Source organism: Ochotona curzoniae, unplaced genomic scaffold (assembly GCF_017591425.1).
Source record: "Ochotona curzoniae isolate NIBS_2020 unplaced genomic scaffold, NIBS_Ocur_1.0 contig_2210, whole genome shotgun sequence".
Classification (NCBI taxonomy): domain Eukaryota; kingdom Metazoa; phylum Chordata; class Mammalia; order Lagomorpha; family Ochotonidae; genus Ochotona; species Ochotona curzoniae.
Window position 1 is genome coordinate 25,223,801 of NW_024465369.1, and position 24,064 is coordinate 25,247,864.

The window sequence follows — 24,064 nt, forward strand, 5'->3', positions numbered from 1 at the left end:
TTAAAACAACATTATATATGCCGGAGAAAATTTTTTATTGACACAGTGATTTAGGCCCTAACCCAATTGTGTGCTCTTTCTATCCCCGATCCTATCATGTGCTTGCTGACTCGGTCCATACAACACAATAGTATGACTGTGTTTTCTTGCGCACAGGATGCAGCTAAAATTTTATGAGTTCTGTGATCACCTAATGGATCAGTAATTATATTGATATCATTCTTTCTGTTATGCTGATAGAAGGTGTGAACATTAATACTTTCTGTACCTACACTACCTAGTATATTCATAGCAAGCTTGTTTCATTAAAGCTGTTATCTCTTGCGATGAAACCTCTAGAATAAATGATGAAGAGGGTGGAGACTTCAGTCCTGTAAAGATACCTCTTAAACATTAAACATAGATCCAAAATGTACTGTTGTTGTGGAGCTACACCTAGAGCTGCAGCTACCACAAGTGTTAGTGCTCTTCCAGCAACTCCTCCACTATATCCAGTACATCAATTCTAACTCCTAGAAATGTCCCATGCAATACCTGCACTTCCATGACAGCCCTTCAAGGCTGATATTCAACACCCATTGTGTCAGAAAAAATTAAATGGTTTGGCCAAGGCACAAAGCTATTGAGGATCCAAATGCAAATTTGTCTCATTCCATGCTATTCCTTTAAAAAAAATGTAAAATCATATATCTAGTAAGGCTAATTAAGAAGAAATGCACACACTGAAGACAAAATTTTATAATCATCCAAATTAACTTCATAAGTCTTAGAAGAAAATAAAATGCTTTTCTTGTTTCTTCCTTATTGGTATGACTCACATAACTGTTTACCAGAATTTAGAAATGAGCATTTTGTTACGCTCAGTGTGAGTGAACAATACTTTCTTTACATGTTCTCTCTCTTCCAGTTCTGAAAATGTCAACTGTGGTAGATTCTGGGAAGTGAATTTTGTGTTTTGTCTTTGAAGATCATAAAGGATATCTTTATGAAAAGAGGTAAAAATGAGTTCCATCCATGTGCAAAGACATATTTTTTAAAAATGCAAGGCTATCCAGAAGACTATACAAAGAGCATTTGATAGGGAGGCCAGCACTGTGGCACAAATTTAGTTGTTGCTTGTGATGCTGACATTTTATATGGCAGTGCTGGGTCAAGTCCAAGATCCTATACTTCTGATCAACTTCCTACTAATGTTCCTGGGAAAACAATGAATGATGATACAAGTGCTACGGTCCCTGAACCCCACACAGGAGACATCTGAATAGAAGTCCTGAATCCCCAACTTTGGCCCAGCCCAGACCTTAATGTGTTAGCGCTCTGGGGAGTAAACAGTTGATGAAAGATCTCTCTCTCTCTGTCTCCCACTCTCTCTCCCATTCTCTCTCTCTCTCTCTCTCTCTCTCTCTCTCTCTCTCTCTCTCTCTTTCATGCTCTGCCTTTTAAATGAAAAAAAAAGCATCCATTTTAAAAGAATCCTTGGTAGAGTGACTTCTGTTGATTGAAGACCTTTGTCTAACTATGTCCCTTTGGGTTGGGTATGTGACCTGCAATTAAGATGCTAGTTAATGAACCCAGTACCATGGTTCAACTGGCTAAACCTCCACTTTGCAGCTCTAGAAGCCCATATGGGTGCTGGTTTGTGTCCTAGTTTAATCCAGCTCCTTGCCCGTGACCTGGGAATTCAGTAGAGGATGGCTTAAAATTTTGGGACCCTGCACCCACATGGGAGACCCAGAAGAAGCTCTTGTCTCCTGGCTTTAGATCAGCCCAGCTCTGGCTATTACAGCCATCTGAGAAGTAAACCAGAAGATGGAAGATCTTTCTCCCTCTCCTATCTGTAAATCTGCCCACATCCCACATTGCAGTACCTAAGTTCAATTCCCACCTCTGAATTTCAGCTTTCTGCCACTACAGATTTTAGAATGACTCAACTCGGGTGGCCAAGTCCCTGCTGAGTATAAGAAGCACTGTGACTGAGTTCTCAGCTTTTGGCTTTGGCCTGGCTTCCTTCTTGCTATTGTGAGCCTTTGAGAAACAAACCAGTGAGTCAGTGCTGTTTGCTTCTCTCTCTCTCTCTCTCTCTCTCTCTCTCTCTCTCTCTCTCTCTCTCTCATCTCCCTCCTGGTCTCTCTCTCATCTCCCTCCTGGTCTCTCTCTCATCTCCCTCCTGGTCTCTCTCTTTCCCTCCCTCCTTTTTCCTTTTGAATTAAAAAAGAATATGTGGGGCCCAGCATGGTAGCCTAGTGGCTAAAGTTCTTACCATTTCGTACACTAGGATCCCATATGGGCGCCGGTTCTAATCCCGTACACCCCACTTCCCAAACAGCTCTCTGCTTGTGGCCTGGAAAAGCAGTTGAGGACAGCCCAAAGCCTTGGGACCCTGCACCTGCGTGGGAGACCTGGAAGAGGCTCCGGGCTCCTGGTTTTGGATTGGCTTATCTCCAGCCCTTGTGGCCGCTTGGGGAGTGAATCATCGGATGAAAGATCTTCTCTGTCTCTCCTCCCCTCTGTATATCTGACTTTACAACAAAAATAAATAAATCTTAAGAAAAAGAATATATATTATTGTATTGTGGTTTTGTGAACTGCTTTGGCCTTAATTTCTGTTGGATATTGTAGTGTAGTATCTTTATAGCTTTTCCGCAAAGGATAGTGGCAGTAGCAGGGATCTGAGGCATTTCTGGGCCCAGTGCAGTTGCACAGAGCCTTGGCATCTATTTGCTCAGTTGTTGTCCATGTAAGAAGCACAAGGTGCATGATTGGTAGTGGTGCTATTTGGGGCAGGCATTTAGACTCCCTTGCTATTGTCTGTGCAAGGCATGCAACTTTAAGACCAGCTGAACAAACAGCTTCCCTCTGTGTGAGGTCCTGAAGTAGCAGTAGCTGATTAAGTATGGAGTATGCAAACTCCATGTTGCTATCCAAATGAGAGTCCAAAACTTCAGAAACAGTACTGGCTCATGCACAGTCCCAAGATCTGGCAGAGTTCCAAAAAGCTGTTGGCTGACCAGCCTGCCATCATAGGAGACCTGACTGGGAGTCCTGGTTACTTGAGCACCGCCACCACTGCTTTCACTAGGTGTCAGGAGGAGGTGTGTTATAAAAAGTGGGTTTGAGTCTGAGAAGACAGGATAGCACAATTCTAGTGTCCATGCTGTTCTGCACCCCTCATCTTTTGTGGTACACAGCACTGTGTAGGTTACGGTGCAAGGGTCACCATTATTCTGACAGGTCTAGTTGGTTCGGTGAAGCTGCAGCAATTTGTTTTGCTAGTGTGGCAGAATGTCCACGGGACCCTATGGATGGAATAGACAGGGGTCTCTATCATCCAGGGTTAAATTCTGGCAGTGACTCCCTTCTCAAGATGAGGCCACACAGCTACAGTGCCTATGCTTTTGCAGTTATGTAGGATATACTGCACTTAGTTCTTTTTTTTTTTTTTTTTTAATTGGAAAGGCGGATATACAGAGAGGAGAGACAGAGAGGAAGATCTTCCGTCCGATGGTTCACTCCCCAAGTGAGCGCAGCGGCCAATGATATGCCGATCCGAAGCCAGGAGCCAGGAACTTTTTCCAGGTCTCCCACGCGGGTGCAGGGTCCCAAAGCTTTGGGCCGTCCTCAACTGCTTTCCCGGGCCACAGGCAGGGAGCTGGATGGGAAGCAGGGCCACCGGGATTAGAACTGGCGCCCATATGGGATCCCAGGCGGGCAAGGCGAGGACCTTAACCACTGCGCCAACGTGCTGGGCCCCACTTAGTTTTTTAAACTAAACCAACTGATCATGAGATCTCCATTCTGGACTGCTGGGCTGTGATGGCTGTGGATTCCTCCTGTAGCTAGGATTGCCTGGTAAGTGATCACACATATTGGTTCTCCTGTGGCTCTCTTACATACCCTCCTTGCAGTGGGGACTCTCCCAACCCTAAGATGGGGATCTCAGTTGATGCCTGGTTCTGTTCTTTTCTCTTTGCTGCAATTCTGGGTCTCTTCAGGCACCTGCTACCCCTTTACTGAATTCCATTTTCTTCACTGAGCATGCACCTCCAGATGTGGTTACTTGTTTGTGTTTTGGTTCTTCCGTATGGAGGAAGAGGTGAAGAGCAGTCATCTATTCAGCCAGCTTGGACTTCCCTCTCTATTACTATTCTCTAAATGAAATACTGTACTCTAGTTCAAGATTCTAAGTACTGTCACAGACTAAATTCTATTTTATTTGAAACACATATTTTGAAACTTTAAAGTAGAAATGACACTTCTTATTGAAAAACGTTAATGGAAAACATAGTAGAAAAAACCTGATATTTGTTGATACCTCAAAAATAGTCTACATATGTTACAGTAGTACATTTAGCTACTTTATGCATTTGGTTTCTTGCATAGTTTCCAAAACATTCTAGAAGACAGTAAAACTTAAAATGGAGTCATCTGGAGTTATTTATTTTATTTTTTTATTTTTTTAGTGTTTTAAGAAAATTCCAATCTTATGTTGTCCCTTGCATTCCCAAGTGCTCCAAACAGTTAACATTCATGTTTGTTATGTCTTATCAGGAGAAGAGTCATAACTGTTTTATTATTCAATTCAATTAGTGACAAACGCTTCAGAGGAATTTTCCTGAGGCTGGCATTGTAACAATCTGGTTAAGCTACTGCCTGCTACTTCAGCAATCACCTTGGAGCATCAGTTTGAATCTTGGGCCTCTGCTTTTGAGCCTGCTCCATTCTCATGTAACTGGGAAAGCAACAGAAGATGATACAAATGCTGGGCATCCTGACACTCAGGTGGGAAACCCAGATGGAGTTTTGGGTTCCTTGCTTCAGTCTAGCCCGGCCCTGTACCTGCTGCATGGTCACTTAGGAAGTGACACAACTGATCAAAGATCATTTTGTGTCTCCTGTATCTGCCACTCCACATTTCAAATAAATAAAAATGAGTCTTAAAAAAATAATAAGTTTTCTTTTCACTCTCTTCAGGATGTGGTTTTTCTTCAGTCAGAGGAAGTAATTGTTATCCTGCAGCAAACCATGTATAAGACTTGGTAAATGTTGGTTAAAATGGTCAGCTATGGTTTCTGCCTCAACCATCTGGCTCCTTTAGGCCCAAACAGAGGCTGCTTATCTATGGGGGAGAATGTCCTGTAGCACTGACTTCTGGTCCTGTGTCCATCTGCAAATGACAGCACTGCATTCAGAAACACTGAGAATGCCACAGTGCAGAGATGCCATTCTTTCATCTGGAGGATGATGGGCAGAACCAGAAATTTTTTCTTTGTTCTCTAGTAATAACCAATATCTGTTCTCTGAAACAGATGCTTCCTGGATGGAAGACGGGACTCCATTGGCACTGCTGACCTAAAACCATTAGTAACCAATTAGAATTTAACACTGCCCTACCCCCTGCTGCTGTCTAGTTTTTCATCAAAGAAGGCTGAGGAAGTTAAGTTATATTACTCAGTGTTGCATCTTTGTAAGAGTATGTATTCTATAGTGCTTTGGATTTTTAACAATGCATCACTTAATCACAATTACAGGAGAATTAGTGTGTGGGAGGCAGAAGGGTAAGCTGGTCATTGAGCTTTCTGCCCACTGATATGATACCCTTGTCAACCCCCTTGCCTCAAGACCCAGGCCGTGAGGGGTTACTCAGGCCTATGAATGTATTTAAGTTCCATGGAGAGTCTCATGTGATCTTGAAAAAGTTCACATCTGTTCCAGGAAAGGACCTTGAGGAGATTATGTGGAAAGGGCTGAGAGTGATTCCGGTGGACAGCCAGCAAGAAAGCAGGAATCACAGTCAGACAGCTGCAAAGAAACGAATTCTGGCTGCAATCTGAGAGCACTTGGAAGCCTGTTCTTTCCCAAGCTCCTTCAGATGAGGACTTAGCTTGGCTGACACAATGATTTCAGCCTGGTGAGGCTCTGAGCAGAGGCCCATGCCTAGACTTCCCATCTACACAACACATGCTACAGTAACTGGGTGTGGATTAAAGCCATTACATTTGTGGCAACTTTTATAAAGAGAATAATAATCATAAAAGAATAAGTAGATAAGGTAACTATTTCACCAGCAAGGAGGCTTGTTCAGAGAGATGTACTGATTTGCATAGTATCCTATTATTTTAACCTGAAAATTAGTAACTGAAGTGAGATCCTTGGATTTTCATTTTTACTTTAGCATTCTTTCCACTATGCCTTTTAAAAAAAACAATTATTTATTTTTTATTGTAAAGTCAAATATGCAGAAAGGAAGAGAGAGAGAGAGGAAGGTCTTCCATCTGCTGAATCACTCCCTAAGTGGTCTTAATTGGCTAAGCCAATCTGAAGCCAGGACCCCGGAGGCTCTTCCAGGTCTCTCACACAGATAAAGGGTCCCAAGGCTTTGGGCTGTCCTCAACTGCTTTCCCAGGTCAGAAGAAGGGAGCTGTTTGGGAAGTGGGGCTGCCAGGACACAAACTGGCACCCACATGGGATCCTGGCATGTGCAAAGTGAGGACTTTGGCTGCAAGGCTACTGCGCCAGGCCCTATATTGTGTGCTTTGCAGTCATAAGTGCTGTTGGTTGATTTTCTTCACCCATGGCTATAAATAAAATGGAACATGATGTTCTTTTAAAGAGCTCAATACAAAGTAAGCAATAATTTTATTAATCATCACACCAGTTCTACAGTATGATAAAAACATTGATCAAAATAATGGTATATGCTAGCCTGATAATAACTTAAAGTAATCTTGAATCCAAAGTCAGTCTTCATCACTTAAAAAATAGTATTCTGAGTAGTCAAGACCAGGAAATGTGATAGGTACTTCAACCCACTTTTTGTATTGTTTCTTTTCTGAATTAGTTTTGAAAGATACTACAAAATTTTTTATCTTGAGACAGGGCAAATGTAAGCCTTTGTGTACCATCATTGTGCCCCAATCCTGAAAAACAAGAGAGGGAGGTGGAAGAGGGAGAGAGAGAAAGATAATTAATTGCACATTCAGTTCAGTATTCTTTTTGATCCAAATAAACCAAGCCCATGGCAGTTTACTTACTTGGCCACATTTGCATATAATCTCTCCATTTATTTGGTAGTCAGCAAATTTTTTCTGTAGGGCTTTGTTTTCTCTCACAATGTAGAGTTTCCTAAAATCATCAAGGATGAATAATCCTTACTGAGAATTGGTAAGTCATTACATATGCAACCCACAGGTCCTCGTCAAAGAACTGACATGTAAACCGATGTCTACATTAGCCCATGTCCCATTCCTACTTCCCCTCCTATTTCCCAGGATCATCATGGCAAACCAAATGGATGCCTGCCCTTGAGAGCAAGTGCTGCCTTCAGTGACTTCTTTCAAGTCTGTTACTTATTTCACTTTCAAAAATTTTAGAACAAAATTCTACACAAATTTTGTGCCCCGCATCAATGTGATTCTGCTCTCAATGTTTCTCCCTTCCTGAGCACAGTGTCATGCATAATATTTAATATTTTAAAATAAACATTGGAAATGGGCATATAAAAGGACAGGAAGTACTGAAGGGGGAAGTCTATTGAAAGAACACTGAACAAACAATTTGCTCTTAATAGAAACTTAAAAAATGGGTCTTTCCGGACTCACTTGAATTCTGATGTCATATTGACATGATGCATCTTCTCAATCACATGGATATCTGCCCCAGAGCAGGCTAGTGCATTGCAGTTTTTACAGAGCAAATTTATTAATGATGGATTGCCCTTGCAACGCTTTGCGTTATTTCTCTTGATTTTCATTTTATTTTCCATTATACTTTGCATCTGTAATTCCAAAATCTGCATAGAAAAAGGATTGGTTTTTCTAAGAATTTTTTTTAAGTAAACACTTTTGTTCAAATAAGCTTTTTAGAATCTAAAGATCTCAAATTGTTATGAAAACATATATATTTGACTCACAATTTAAAGTCCAATTCTTATAATGTGGCAAAAATTGCTGTGTCATTGCCAGGAAAAAAGATTACAATCTTCAACTTGATTCTTGAAGTATGAATTTAAGCAGACTTCAGTTATATATTAATTTTGCATATGACTTGGAAAATACATTTTACCTTATGCATCAGTTACTAGTGATTGCCTGACACTATTCTGAGAAAGATTCTTAAATGAGAACTAAGGAGCTGTTGCCTGCTACAGTGTCTACCAGGGACATAGTAGCTATGACATGCACCTTACCTCATGCTTTTCTGGAGAAGATTTTTTTTTTAAACAAAAAAGACCCCAAAAGGCAGTTGGTTCAGAAGTTCTTAAGGGATTGTGTCTTATTTTAAAGTATATGGAAAAGTTTGACCCATAAACTACAGAGATAGTTCTGGGTTGCACCCCAAGAACAGTTTTAAAACATCAGCCTTTGTAAATAGCTGCTCAGTTCACGTTCTTAGGAAATGAAACGTGAGGCAGAAACTTTCTAGTGGAATCATTTGGTGACAAAAGTTTGATTTGATACTCCAAAATGTTTGGTTTGCCTTCTATTTAAAAGGGTTTTAAAATACAAGTTTGTGTAGAAACCTGGCCAGGAAACCTTGGAGTTGGTTACAGCTTTGCACACCAATTTGAAAGCATCCCTTTTGTGAAACTCTATTTAGGGTAGAGCCAATTCCAATGTTAAGAAACTAACATTCACACCCATATGCAAGGGTGTGAATTTTCTTCTAAATGGATTGTTTGCTATTATAGTAGTTACAGTTTTTAATTCAGTGGTATGGGGGATTTCCTGAAATATTGTAGTGATACATTCTTCCTTCACCACATTCTTTCACATGACTCCAATAACTCTGTGTTAGTAAACTGAGCTGTAGCTAGAACACATGTTATATATTTCCTGATTATTCAGATGGCAGCCTCAGTGTCACTCCCACAATGCTACCTTCCTCAATCACTCAACATTAGTTCCAAGCTAGTGAGTGGCTTTATAGTCTCCTGACACAATTTTCTAGCATTTTGTTCAGCATGATGTACACCTAGCTTTCAAAATTTTGTTCATTGTTTTCCTTCTTCAGAACTTGCCAAGCACATACTAGAATATAAGCTTCATGCAGCAGGGTTCTTCTCTGTGTAGTTTGCCACCACGTTTGTTGTTCCTAAAACATTGCCTGACACATAGTAGGCACTGTATAAATATTGCTGGAATAAAAATGTGTGCTTATACAAAAGGTTTGGATCAAACTCAAATGACCAGATTGGGTTGAATGGGTGAGTTGTGCTAGTTTTTCTGGATTAAAGGCAGACTAAATTTATACCATCAAATTTATTGTTGGTTTCACTGGAATGAGCAATGACTCCATGACAACATCCTGCCTACCATAGATCTAGACTTTTTGTTTGTGAATTGGGACTACACACAATACATCAATCCGAAACCTACAATTCAGCACAATTTTTGTCTGGAGACTTAACCACAGGGTATCAAACGCAACCACACAAAGCCTTTTTTTTTTCTTTAAATAAAAACTAAATTCAGAAATATCCAAAACCAATACCTTATGATCATACTCTTCTGGTTTCATATTTTGAACACGATGTATAGCTTTATACATCATCTCCTCTCGGAAATCGTTCACTGTCTCACGTTCAACGACTCCTGAACCACTGCCATCCACCAGGACATAGGTGCTCTCATTAGCTCTGGCTCGACCACGGGCCTGAGAACATAAAGAAATCAAGAAAATGAAAGGCTGTGTGCTGCACGAACTCTACTGGTTTGGGCCAAGAATGCTATTCGCCACTCAGCATTCCACCCTTCAAATGATCTCCTTGTTCTTAGTAAAGCTAGTTATTATCTTCCTTGTAGCTCAACTCTGAAACTTGAAAAATGCTTTATTATAGAAACGATGTTCTGGAGTGATGATCGCTGGGCCCGTTTACTAGCCTTCAAATGCTATCTAGTTCACTTCTTTCAGTCCTAAGAACACCTCTCTCAAACTATGGAAACTGTGTTCAGTGCCTATGCTGGGGTTCTCCGGTCTGACCTGAGGGATATATGGGGAGAAGGAGGCACTTCTGCCCTTGGCATCACACTGGTGAGAGTGAGTGTCTGTTCCTGGCATTCCACATTGGAATTTGAGCACATTTTCTCACAGAAACAAACTCTGCATAATGATGGGTCTAACAAAGTGGTGCACAGATTGATTATCAGGAACAGAAATCTTTGTGTCCTGACCCAGGAGGCCAATGCTCAACTATAACGTTATCCTCAAGTAAACTCCATTCTGAGCAACAAGTTACTCACTCATAAATCAGTTCTTGAAATAAAATTACTTCCTTATCTGATGGCCATATGTTTATCTTGGTCTTATATGATTTGCTTTTCATCCAAGAATGCAATGTGGTATTGAAAAACAATAATACCTGGTGTGGACTGGGATGCTAGCATCCCACAAAACTATGCTCTGGATTCAGGTATCCTGTTAATGTGCATCTTGGGAGGCAGCAGGTGATCGCTTAAGGAGTTGAGTCCCTGCCACTTACAAGGGAGACCTGAATTGAGCATCCAGTTCCTGGTACAGTTCTGGCCACTCTAGCCATTTGAGGAGTAAACCAGAGGATGGGAATTCTTCAATCATTTGTCTCTGTTTCTTTTATCACTCTGTCTCTCAAATAAAAATAATTGTAAAATAATTCCTTAGTCATATTTATGGAAAGAAGATTATGTCAATCATATTTTACGTACTCAAAAGTTAACACTGATATTGTTGTTAATATGTGAAAGTGGAACATCTTGCTTCTTTACCTATTTATTTATGTACACATTTATACCTCCATCTTCATCCAACATATTTTTTGTGAAAAATTTCAAAGATGAAGGAAAACTGAAAGCAGGAAGGAATAAAATGAAGAAAGCATGAGCTCCCTGGAGCTTGGACATATGCCTTTGTAAGACACACACCTTACAAATATGTACTTCTAATTTTTAGTGCAGGTGGGGACTCACACATTAAGAATTAGCAGGTCTCTTTGCACTCCTTGATATGGAGCTAGTATGATGATTTTGGAGAGTCTTTAGACAGAAATAACAACAATGAATAGCTTTTTAAAAATGCAACAGGTGCCTGGCTGCACATGACTTGAATAACAATAATCAAATAGCCAGTACTGCACAATTCTTTAATGTTGCACTTTTTTGCAGGAGAAAGGGACATATTTATATATATATATATACATATATATACACATATACATATATACATATGCACGTATATATATATCCCTTTCTGTTGCAAAAATATATATGTGTGTATATATGTGTATATGTATATATATAACCATTTCTCCTTATCTCTTCATAAACATGTATATATACATGTATATATATGTATATATATGTATATATATAAAGAGAGATTATGTGCCATTTCCCTCAAAGAAAGCAATTAAAACAGGAACATGGAAATAAAAACTCAAAGCATTAGGAAGAGGTATTTGAATATACCTGGACCATGGCAATTTCATTAGTGACATGACCATAACGGATAACGACATTGCATTCTTTGATATCCAGACCTTCCTCTGCCACTGTGGTAGCGATAAGCAGATTTATTTTTCCAGTGCGAAATTTACTAATGACTTCTTTTTGTTCGTTCTGTAGAAACATTTTAATAAATTAAATTTTGTGATGCTAAACACATTAAAATCTTCTAATTAAGAGAAGAAATAATAAATTGCAACTCGTCAGTGTAAATCAAAGGATTAGCTCATTCACGAATTTACTGCCATCTGTTTTTGGCATTGAACAAAGACATGATGGGGAGACAACATTTGATTTCCAATCTGGGATTATCACACAATAACAAAAATATTTCCATCCTCCAGTCTGGAGGTGGGAAGTCCATAATTTATGCCAAGGAAATAAATCGATTGGTGCCTTGGGATGAAGAAAGGAGGAGAATATGCTTTGGTTAAGGGGATATGGTCTTGGGAGAAGCTACAATGGGCTTTTCTTTTCACTGCATTAATGACAGAATCTTCAGTATTCAGAGGATAAGAGGTTGTGATGCTTTTATAGATTGTTGATTTAAGTACAGAGAAAATTCACACCATGTGCTGTATTTGCTTACTTTAAGAAACATTCAAGTAGGAAGCATATAGAATACCCCAGAAAGGAAGCATGAGAAACTACGACCATCTCTGCCTCTAGAGAGGGGAGGGGGAGGACTACACAGGAGCATGCCCCTTGTCTTACTAATTTTGAGTGGAGTAAATATAGCATATCTTTAAAGGGGGACAAGTAATATGCTCAACTTCATTTAAACTAGTAATTTTTAAATGACAAATGTCTTAACTTTTGAACATAATACAAATAAATGAAAATATGCCTCCAGGGCATTGCATTGCAATAATGGTTGGACACAAACCTAATCTGGTATGTTTAATGTAGTCTTATTTTCTACATCAGAACTTTCCACATCATCACTCAGTGCCCAGCATGGTAGCTTAGTGGCTAAAATCCTCACTTTTACATGCACTGGGATCCCATATGGGCAATAATTCATGCTCTAGCTGCTATACTTCTAGCTCTTTGCTTGTGGCCTAGGAAAGCAATTAAGGACAGCCCAAAGACTTGGAACCCTGCACCCACATGGGATACCCAGAAGAACCTCCTGGCTCCTGGCTTCTGATCAGCTCAGTTCTGGCCATCACAGCCACATGGGGGGTGAATCAGCGGATGAAAGATCTTTTTTTCTCCTTCTCTCAATAAATCTGACTTTCCAATAAAAACAATAATTAAATCTTTTAAAAAATACGAAGACTAAACAAAGTTGGTTCAGTTGGTATTTGTTATACATCTGCGCCATCTTTTTGTTTCCATGCATTAAGCTGAAATAAACCTGCCAGACCAACAGCGTGTGGCCCTATCACCTTCCCTCTTTCCTCAGAGGCAGCACAAATCCTTATTTGACTCCTAACTGCTGGAGAACACAGAGTGGAAAGCCCCATAGAGAGTTTCTTCAAATCACTTCTCCTTTTTGCCTTCATAGCCACTGAGAAAAACTTACGTGCCTTAGTTCTTTAGCAGGTAACCACACTTAATTCAAAGTAAACATTGAAACACTGCAATTTCACACAGTGTCAAGTCATCAAATCGCATCATGCCCAACTTCTTTTTCATTAAAGATTTATTTATTATTATTTGAAATGCTGATTTACAGAGAGAGATGAAGAGAGGGAGAAGAGAAGAAGAGGAAGAGAGAGAGACAGAGATGTCATCTATCAGCTGGTTAGCTCCTTAAAAGGCTGCAATGTGCAAAGCTGGGCCAGTCCAAGGACATGAGACTGGAGCTTCTTCCAGGTCTCTGAAGTGGATGCAAGGGCCCAAGAATTAGGGTCAACTTCTGCTGTTTTCTCAGGCACTGTAGCAGGGAACTGGATTGGAAATGGAGCAGCTGGGACTAGAACCTATGCCCTCATGTGATGCTAGAGCCACAGGTGGAAGCTCTACCTACTGTCCTCTTCTAGTGAGTGAGTCTACCTCATTCACAAGGTAAGAATATAAGGAGTGAGAAAGAGTAAGCTCTGCATTTTGGCAGGCAGCCCCTTGTTTCAAAACAGAAAAGGAACAAAAAGTAGCTTGATAAAACTTCCTATTTGCACTCTGCTTCTTTTCAAAGACGTGTTGATGTCACTTACAGTTAAAATCATACGACTGAAACTGTATTACAGAAGCTGAAAAGCAGTGCTCATAGTGAAAGAGCACAGATGGGACAAAAAGGACGAACACAGGGACCTAGATTTAGTTTTGCCTGGGAGCTTCCTGCAAGGTAAAGCAAAAAGAAAAATACTCAGGCAAACTAATTATTGTTTGTAAAGGGGAAACAAATTAACTATGAAAGGAAAACAATGCTTTCTCTGGCACTCAATTTTATAGATAACTTTTAGATGAGCTCATTTAGAGGGTATATTAAGAGTTACAGGGGACAAATGCAGGTCCAAACAGTGGCTCCATTGCCTAATCCCTTGCAAGCACTCAGATCTCATATAGGCACTGTTTTGTGTCCTAGCTTCTCCAGTTCCCATTCAGCTTCTGCCTATGGCCTGAGAAGCCAGTGAACCATGACCCAAAGCCTTGGAACTCAATGCACACGTGGGGAGACCCCGAAGAAGCTCCTGATCCTGGCTTTGTATCCACTCAGTTCCAGCTATTGTAGCTAGTTACGAGTGAACACAGATGGAAGATTTTCCTCTCTCTCTTCCTTCTCTCTTCAAGTCTTCCTTTCCAATGAGAATAAATAAATCTTGTTTTAAAGATTTATTTTAAAAGATTAAGATTTTATTTTAAAATATTGGTTTTATTTATTTTAAAAGATAAAGATTTAGGGCTCGGCGGCGTGGCCTAGCGACTAAAGTTCTTGCCTTAAACGCGCCCGGGATCCCATATGGGTGCCGGTTCTAATCCCGGCAGCTCCACTTCCCATCCAGCTCCCTGCTTGTGGCCCGGGAAAGCAGTCGAGGACAGCCCAAAGCCTTGGGACCCTGCACCCTTGTGGGAGACCTGGAGGAAGTTCCTGGCTCCTGGCTTCGGATCAGCGCAGCACCGGCCGTTGCGCTCACTTGGGAAGTGCATCATCAGACAGAGGATCTTCCTCTCTGTCTCTCCTGCTCTCCGTATATCCGACTTGGTAATAAAAACAAATCAACCTGGTTTTAAAAAGATAAAGATTTTAAAAATCTTACAAAAAAAAGAATTACAGGGAACAAATTCAAGCCTCTTTTGTATCATACACTAAAAAAGGTTTAAATTGATGCTGTGGCTTCGATTGTGACAGTTATAACAGAACCGATGTAATCTTGTCCAGCGAGACTCAGAGTCATTATAACTTTAAGCTTTTGGAGAAACATTATCCTCACAAGAATCACTGTTCAAGTTTGTAATGTCTGTAAGTGCTTTTTAAACTCCTGAATATTAATTTTTGTTTTGTTTTTCATGTTTGTTCTATTGTTATTTTTATTTTGTTTTACTGTTATTAATTATATCGTCAGTATAATGAAATGAAAACAAATCTGAAAATCTTAAAAAGGGACAGAAACCACACATAACCTCAAATCTCTAACACATGAAATACCTCAGTTTTTCCAAATTTCCTTATAAGTTTCATTCTATGTAAATATTATCTTTAGATTTCTATTTATTTGAAAAGAGAGTTACAGATGGAAGAACAGAGAGGGAGAGGAAGAGCGGAGAGAAAAAGAGAGAGAGATTTCACTTGCTGGTTCATTCTTCAGATGGCTTCAATGACTGGAACTGGGCCAGATGAAAGCCAGGAACCAGAAGCTCCTTCTGAGTGTCCCAAGGACTTGGGCCATCATCCACTGCCTCCCCAAGCACGTTAGCATGAAGCTGGCTAAGAAGTAGAGCAGTCTAGACAGAACTGGTAAACACGGGAGATGATGGTACTACAGGGTCATTCTTCTATGTAAACATTCTTGCATCGTTTGGTGAAAATTTGATTTCTGCGTTTAATTTAATATTGCAACCATTTCTTCACTTTGCTATGAAGCTCAAATGTTACTAATTTTTGAAAAAGAAGCCAAAATCAGAAAATTCTTTGATTACTTGAAAAAACAGTGACTTATAATACTTAGTTTACCAGACACCAACAGGTTAAATTGTTATTAAAACCAAATTGGAGAAGAGTAATAACAGCATAAGATAGGCTTACAGGGTGTTTATACCTGGGTCATGGGCTTGAATTCACTGCTGTGTCCAGCGCCAATCAGATGGTGGGCTTTCACTCCCACCTCTGCAAATTTTTCATTTTCAGTGATCCACTGGGACAGGGCATATGCACTCTGCCGTGTTTTTGTGAAAATTATTCCTCGTGCTGAGCCCTCAGTTCTAGTGTATTGTTCCAATATGGTATTTCTCAATTTGGTCAGCTTTTCATTTTCATGTTCAGGATTTTCAGCAAGTTTTTTCAACATTTTTTGGTTTTCTTTAAGAAGTAATCATAATGAATATGTTAAACACCTTGATTAGGCCATTGCACAATACAACACATATCAAAACAGCTTGTTGTACACCATATTTATATACCCATAAACATGTAAATTTAAACTATGAATCTTACCAAAAAACAATGTCATGAGAAATCTATCTGTCCCATCCAACTTTAAAGACTTGTTTACATCATCTTCATCACCACCACTCTCCTCACTATCATCTTCCAGGACCGCAAACTTCTTTGCTTTCACATCCGTATAGAAATTTTCCAGGTGATTATATGCATCGATCATCCGAATTGTGTCATTAATTTGCAGGGCCTCATTGTACTTCCTCAAATGCTCTGCACATACACGTTCTTTGCGATTTCCTTCTTTTGAAGCTAGGAAAGGATGTATGATGGAAGTGAAATAACGAGAGCCCATATATCCCCTACAAATGTGCTGAGAACTTGAATATATTTACGATTGTAACTTTGACTTTGAGACGGGCATATGAAGGCTCAAAATGAGCCATGAGTGCTAATAGGTGGCAACTTTTTCAGCTTCTGGGTCTTCTATTTGAGCTCTGTCTCAGCAGAAGCAGGCACAAGAATACTTGAAAGGGCACATGCAAAATCAAATTGAGAAATAAATTTAACTTTAGTGTCAAGAAATATTTGAAATCCTTGCATAAGTTTGTATTTTCCATGAACTTTTAAAACATACTTCATAGCTGATGCACAGAGTATCAGCTTGAGAAAATATATTAGCGCAATTTGCTTTTAGATGCATTGTTATATTCTGTTAATACTTTCAATGTACTTTCAATGAAAGAGAACTCCAGCCAAATCAGTAGCTCCTCTGTTAGAAAAGGAATGAGATCATGTTCATTCCTGTGTGGCATGGAACAAAGTGTCTTTCATAATCTATTTTCTTTGTGCAAATGTGATAATAGTCATGTGTATTCTTGTAAAAAAAATGCAATAAACTGAAATTAAAAGTCAAGTTACCTTTTTTTTCCATTTGAATAACCCATAGTTCATAGGATTGAGTTCCAAAATCCGACATTGGATTTATCTGGCCGTACGCTTGAATCTTTGTCATTATATGGTGCAGTTTCTCTTTAAATGGGTCCTGAAAATAAATGACACATTTATTCTCATCTATTTATATTGTTAAATGATAATACTATCTTCAAAGAACAGTATCTCTTTATTACAGTAAGCTTGGTTCAAAATCATTTTCTAAATTGACTAACAGCTTCAGGGCTGCTGATTTCTTTGTGTATCACACGTGTATTTGTCCTACTCTTCCTCAACTGCCAAGAGTCATGCTCACACTCAACATTAGGCACCACTGCTGGACTTTTCAGTTTCACGGTTTGCCACAGTGAAGTTCATGAGGGTTCAAAACTCTAAATGTTTAAGGTAATTTAAAATCATATTGATTGAATGTTCAAGTATTTAGAAGTCCTAAAATCTAAGACATCTTCCTCTTCAAATAACTGGTTTTGGTATCCTTTGCAACCAAAATAAAAAGCTTAAGAGGCACATTATTTTTAATAGACCAGAGACAAGAGAGTCTGCCTGTATGATTCCTTTTACGCAAAGTTCAAAATTCACCCAAATTTATCATTGGTTTTAGAAACCAGCGTGGTAGTCCTCGTTAGACCATGACAGAAGGCAGGGTGAGGAGCTTTGAAGGTCTGGAACGTCTTTTGCCCTTGATTAAGGTTACACAGATGTGTTTAGTTTATAGAACCTAGCAATTGGTACAGTTACAGATTTATCACTTTCTGCATGTATGTTACATTTCAATAAATAGGATACCAGGGTATAAAGAAAACCAAAAGAAATATAAATTCTTTTTTTAGAAAGTTCCAAGAAATACTTTCTAAAGATTATGGGTAGAGGCTGGGCTGTGGCATCCACTGGTGTGTGTGAGGACTGGACCTGTGGTAGGCTGAGCTGGGCTGGGTTAGACCGTAACACCAATCAGCTCATGTGAGAAATGGAGCTAGGGATGGAACGGACCCTGCTGCATCCACTGGTATGTGTGTTGGCTGGTGTAGATGATTGACAGAAGCTGGCCCCGCACTGGTTGGCACACACAAGAGTCAAATCTGAGGTTACTCTAGGACTAGATGGCTGAAGTCAAACCCCAGCCACAGAGAAAATCACAAGATATGTGGTATGGCCTTAGAGTGTGTGTATTGGGACTGGGCCTTCTCAGTTGCTAATGCCTGTGCAAGTGGACAATAAACTCAGATGCACATGGGGAACATGACAGCCAGCTCTTCTAGACCAGCAGAGAACACTGAGTGCCTCATCAGAGGATGAAAAGCAGAATAGGTTGAACCGCTCTCCTGGCCTAGCTTTGTAGTGTATTCCTGGGCCTGTGGATGCACTAAGGTAGACTTTGTTAGCCAATAGACTTTAGAAGGATTTTCTTAATCCTAGTGCAACGAAGTTGATGACATCTTGGGGCTATATCAAAACCATTCAAGTAACAGCCTTGGGAAATAATCTTCCCCACATAAGGGTCTCTGGGATGTTATCAAATGACCATCCCCTATCCCTGGTGCCGATCTAATTCAACAGCAAGGAGTACCCCCTCCTAGCTCCCTTTTACTGACAGGGGAATAAAAAGATTGAAACATTTGTCCCACCCACCTTTTTCTACACGTCAACCCTCCCTACCCTAATCAGAGATCCACATGGGTGTGCATCCCTCTCAACTACAAGCAAGTTTCAAAATACAGTGAAATTAAATTTAAAACAAATATTATGGATAGAAACATTCATTTAAGTTGATCAAGAAAAGCTGAATAAAAAGTGAAAATGAATAACATACATTCAAATACGCTGGTGCAACTGAAACAGATAGTAGTCTTTAACACAGATTAAAAATATTAGTTTAAAGAGGGGTGGCCCTCCTGACACAGGAGAGTAAGTTGACCCTTGGGATGCCTGCATCCCCTATTTGAGAGCTAGTTCAAGTCCTGGCTATGCCACATCAGCTCCAATGTTCTGAAAAAGTGATCCTGGAGGAAGCAGAAGATGATGGCGCATGTGTCTAGGTTTTTCACCTTGGGAGGAAGACCTGGATGGAAATCTGGGCTCCTGTCTTCAGCCTGGCCTAGCTCTGACTGTTGTAAGTATTTAGGCAGTTAATCAGCAGATGGAAGAGATCAGTAGATCTCTTGATTGCTTTCTTCCTCCTTGATGTCATTCTCCTTTTCAAGGAGATGAAATATATTTTATGATGATGGTATTTGGTTAATAACATTGGTTTAGTGCCTATTACATTTCAAGCACCACCTTTATGACTGCAAACCTCACATTACTGATATTATTATTTATATATAATACTTTTTATACATTTAATCAAGTAGGATTAAATTAGTCATAAACTGGAATATGAAGAAGGAGCTATCAGTTGAACCAAGAGAGTTTGCTATAGGGTATGGGTGGCCCAAGTTGGGACTAAACCACTGCACCCCATGCTAACCACTAGAGTTGATATTTATAATCAATGAAAATATTCAACAGAAAAGTCATACATTTTCACATGTTCACTACCACAAAAGCTCCCTAAGAAATCAAATGTGCAAAATAACTAGGATATTAATTATTATTGCCAACTGTCATCTGGTGGAAATGAAATGGCTCTGTGGTGTATCAGAAACCCAATCCTGGAATTCACCAAAAAAGCATAAATAGTAAAATGAATTGTTATAAACCCTCTAGTTAATTATACAAACCTTCTCACCCATACCATGTTATTCTCCCATGGATCACACATAGCCTAACAGTTACTGAGCTGCCATTCATAGAAAATATAGAAATCCTAGAAAACGAAGGGTTTGCTACTAATATTACAACCCAAAATACTATAAGATTGTAACTTGTTTGTTCAAATTTTCAAATGACATTTTTTCAGATTGTTAAGCACATACCTCTCTCATGTCATCTGCGATTGCAAACTTCTTGCATGGTTCCTTTATTTGGTCTTTGAGTTGATCAAGATTTTCTTTCACGGTTTTAATGGTAAATGCATCAAGATTAGCACATATCTAGAAAGGAGACATTTTTCAATATTCACATAATTAGTTTTTCTTAAAACTGACAATGACAAACACTTATTTTGATAGATGTTATAGTGGGTTATGCACAATTTATAGCATAAATATATGTAGAATAAAATTCCATATAATTTGTAACATTATTTGTTAAATACAATATCTTAGTGTTATTTACAGATCTGATTAACCAACAATTAATATCATTTGTCCTATCAGAATCAAAAAGAGTCATTTAGTTAATCAAGTTATGGGAAAATGCTAAAGATTATTCATTAAATCATTAATGTGTTTTTAATGTTTTAGTTTATTCTTCCTCCTTGAATTTCATCTTCCTGCAGGAACAACTGACATGAAGGTACTCAGCTTAACGGCACGATGGCTACAACTCCTCCCCTTCAAGTGCCAGCATCCCATATGGACACTGGTTTGTGTCCTGGCTGCTCCAATTCTGATCTAGCTCCTTGCTTACAGACTTGGATAGCATTAGAGAATGACCCCCAAGTCTTGGGACCCTGCACCTGCATGGGATATTACTGTCCTCTTACACTCAGCAAGAAGGCAGTGCAAAGCCAGTTATGTCATCAACCCATGTGCTAAGATTGCAGATGCTTTAATCCTTAATGTCAGTAGCAAGTTTTATCTTGGAGACAATAATTATATCTCTGAATATTGTGTTGCCTCTACATTTTTTAAATTGAACTTAAAGAGAAGTAAAATTCAAGTGCTACTGCCTTGGTGCCAACATACTTATTGAACTATTCAGTTTCATTTAACATTTGAGATCAAGAAGTACCACTTAATGTGATTTTATCATTTGTGGCTGCTGATAAGTTCCTCTTTAGTTAACAATCCTTATCCTTATTTTCCACTTGTGTATTTAACATTGAACTACCCAGATTCCTAGAATCTCATAAAAAGAAAGCACAGCTTGCAACTCATGAAATAAGACTTTAGAAACTAAAGTCTAGAAACTTTCACAGTTTACACATATTTCTACATCAGATAAACTATAATAGGGATGTTAAAAAGAAAGCATTCTATTTGTCTCAGCTTTCTATTTATTATGACTATGCTCCATAATTTTATAGTATTGTTCTGCAACTTAGCATGTTATTAAGACATATTTTGGTTCTGTAGGAGGCTGAATGTATTTACTATAGTTAAAGCAAATAGACTTCACTTAACTGATGATTGTGGTACCAGAACTCAACTTTACCTAAAACTCCTGAGAAACACAGGCAATTGTTTCGATGGTGATCTTATTGATAGGGTAATTACTTACTCTCAGAATGTGTTCTTCGGCTTTGGCTTGCTTTTTGGCTCCTCCAACACCAGGTGAAGCTGTTAGTCCCAATATCTGAGGCAGGGGAATAACTGGCTTGTTCTCCTTCTCGAGTTTTTTATTTTTCAACTTCTGCTTCAGATAACGCCTCATAATGTTATTGTAGACTGCTTCTTTATTAGTATGATGACATTCATCAATGATAAGGAGGGAAAAATCTTAAAAGAAAATTCAAATCCACATAATTTAAATAGAAACAATGTTGCTTATCCTTTAAGCATCCTAATTATTTTCACTTTGTTGTCTCCTACCTTCTCAACCCACCTTCCATAAAGCAGAAAGGATTGTATTCCATGGAGAAGGAGGTTCTAAAGAGCTCCACTAGCAAATTAAAAGTATGCCAGCACCAAGGGAAAATCCTGTGAGTGCTTGACTTAATGATGAAATTCTCACACAAAACAAAGTCATATAACTAAAAACATTTTTGTTTTCCTCTGGGAAATGGAAGGTTTTAATGAAAGCTTAGGGAATGAAAGACAAGTCATATAACTAAAAACATCATTTTCGTTTTCTTCTGGGAAATGGAAGGTTTTAATGAAAGCTTAGGGAATTAAAGGCAATGTGAACAGGCTAATTTTGTCAATATTTTAATTATTTATCCAATACATAATCTGCTGCCATTATTAATAATTGTTCTGGCTTTAAAAATAACCACTTTAAACCTACCTGACAGCTTGACACCAACATCTTCTCCTTTTTCTGCATTTAAAAGGAAGTTTTCAAGGATCTGAGCAGTGCTGATGATAACATCATGGGTTTTAACAACTTTTGGAAATGATATTTTCAGTTGGCTATCACCACTTAATCCAATCACACGATACCATTCCTTCAAAAATGGTTTGAATTCCTTGCGAAAGAGCTGTTCAACTAAGGGAACCTTAAAGTATGTGACAATAAGAGAGAGAGGGAGGGAGAAAAAATAATCAAAGCAAAGGAAAATGATCAAAGGTTTACTATTGTGTCACTAATTACCAGAAGTATTTATATCACCAGTATTTAGACACACAATCTATTTGTGTTTCTTTTGTTGTTCTGTCAACAAATGTAGACACTACACTTGGAATATAATTTTTACGATGATTTTGAGGAACTCAGTCCAACTGAGCTCATAGATGAAAACTAAACAAAAGAAATGACTATAACATCATGTAATAATCCCCCCACTGAAACATGCACAGTAACAGCAAAGAGAAAGAAGCAGCTGACCAAAGAAAAAAAGTTGGAAATATTTTGAATGTAATTTTGCAAGCTATGGATCAGTACAAAGGCACTCTGGATAAAAAAAATGTAAGTTTGTAGAACAGGACTAGACTATGGACATTAATCTAAATATTTTTAATTGAATGCAAGAGTTCAAAGCATGCTGATGAGCAGAAATGTTGTTTGGAGAGGAAATCAGAGGTAACACACCTAAAGGATGGGACAAAAGAAGGAACCAGGAAAGAAGAATTCTGGCTTAATTAGGAGAAGAGATGGCAATTGAAGGAATGTGCTGCTGGCACAGATTTGGTGTTTGAGCAGGAACAAAATAGTGAATAGTTCGGTGATAGGAATGGAACTTGAGGTATCTTTCAGCTGATTGCTCCTAGTTGCAATGTCTGTTAAAGGTGAATGAATGACACCTCAGGGCTACACATTACTTGTCATTCAGAATACTGGCTGAAAGAGATACTTCATCTCCTGAAGAAGTTAATCAATGGAAGCCTAGAGACGAACAGTGGGGCAAACAGGGAGTTGACAGGAGGAATTCCAAAGGCAGGATGCAAGTTGCAATATGATCACCTGATAACAAATCTGTAGTAGTCTGTAGCAGATGTGCTGCTCATATTTTTACTTGAGTGAAGTCCCTCTCGCATATTCAGTAAGGGTTGGCTGATCTCCCTAGCTGAGGAGTTGGGGTGTACAAAGAGCATGTTTTATGCTATTATTTAGAAAAATTGATGAAGTGGCTTCTAAAGGTGAATGTCTGGGGTAAGGGTACAGGAGGGAAGAAATAAAAGGAAATCCATGAGTTTCAAAAAAACAAAGTGGAGTTAACACTGACTCATGGTGAGTGAAAGAACATTATCATCCATGGGAAGGATAAGATAAAGTGTCATTTAGAGCTTTATTTTTTTTAAGTTTCTGTGATTTGCCTGCATAAAATCACTTCAAAGATTTAGGAACTGAAGATTCCCAAGTCCCACGCCAGAACTATGGAATCCAGGGAGCAACTCTGGGAGTGGAGTCCTTAAAATTTCACTCTAGCAAAGCCTTGCATATGACATTGGGGGTTTTAAAATTTAAGGGTCACAGCTCTTCCCTATCTCTTCCAGAAGGCCTATACTGATATTTTTTTAGGAGTGTTCTTTCCCATTCCTCTTATGCATGACAATAGTCTGAGAACAGGGGACGATTTTAATAAAAACAGAAATTAAATGAAGTGGGAAAAAAGAGAAAGAATTAGAAGGAAACAAGTCATCCCTGAAATCATCAACTCTATCCACTTGTATTGTGTGACTTTGGACAAGGTTGAATAATCTCAACTGTCTCACGTCCCACATTAAGAAAATGAGCATGTCACTCTGTAATAAGGCTGTGAAAATGAAAGGAAACTTAATCAGACATATTTCCAGTGTTTAGGTAATTTTTCTGATATATAGCCTATTTTTCTATATGTATAGAGAATGGGGAAGCTCCAATCGATTTCATGAGAGTTCATGTCTCTGTTAGT

At 38.9% G+C, this 24,064-nt stretch overlaps 1 protein-coding gene across 1 annotated transcript in view; it reads right to left on the reverse strand.

Annotated features, from left to right (window-relative positions):
• Positions 1-6,619: 6,619 nt before the first annotated feature.
• Positions 6,620-24,064, reverse strand: part of IFIH1 (interferon induced with helicase C domain 1) — a 54,544-nt gene continuing 37,099 nt past the window's right edge. Inside the window, exons 6-16 of the mRNA XM_040971653.1 lie at positions 22,018-22,228; positions 21,292-21,509; positions 19,884-20,000; positions 16,936-17,059; positions 16,072-16,326; positions 15,677-15,936; positions 11,439-11,588; positions 9,490-9,651; positions 7,599-7,789; positions 7,032-7,122; positions 6,620-6,917 (exon numbers count right to left, since the gene is read on the reverse strand). Of these exons, the coding sequence (XP_040827587.1) occupies positions 6,738-6,917; positions 7,032-7,122; positions 7,599-7,789; positions 9,490-9,651; positions 11,439-11,588; positions 15,677-15,936; positions 16,072-16,326; positions 16,936-17,059; positions 19,884-20,000; positions 21,292-21,509; positions 22,018-22,228 (1,959 nt within the window). The 3' untranslated portion in view covers positions 6,620-6,737. The remainder of the gene's footprint in view (positions 6,918-7,031; positions 7,123-7,598; positions 7,790-9,489; positions 9,652-11,438; positions 11,589-15,676; positions 15,937-16,071; positions 16,327-16,935; positions 17,060-19,883; positions 20,001-21,291; positions 21,510-22,017; positions 22,229-24,064) is intronic.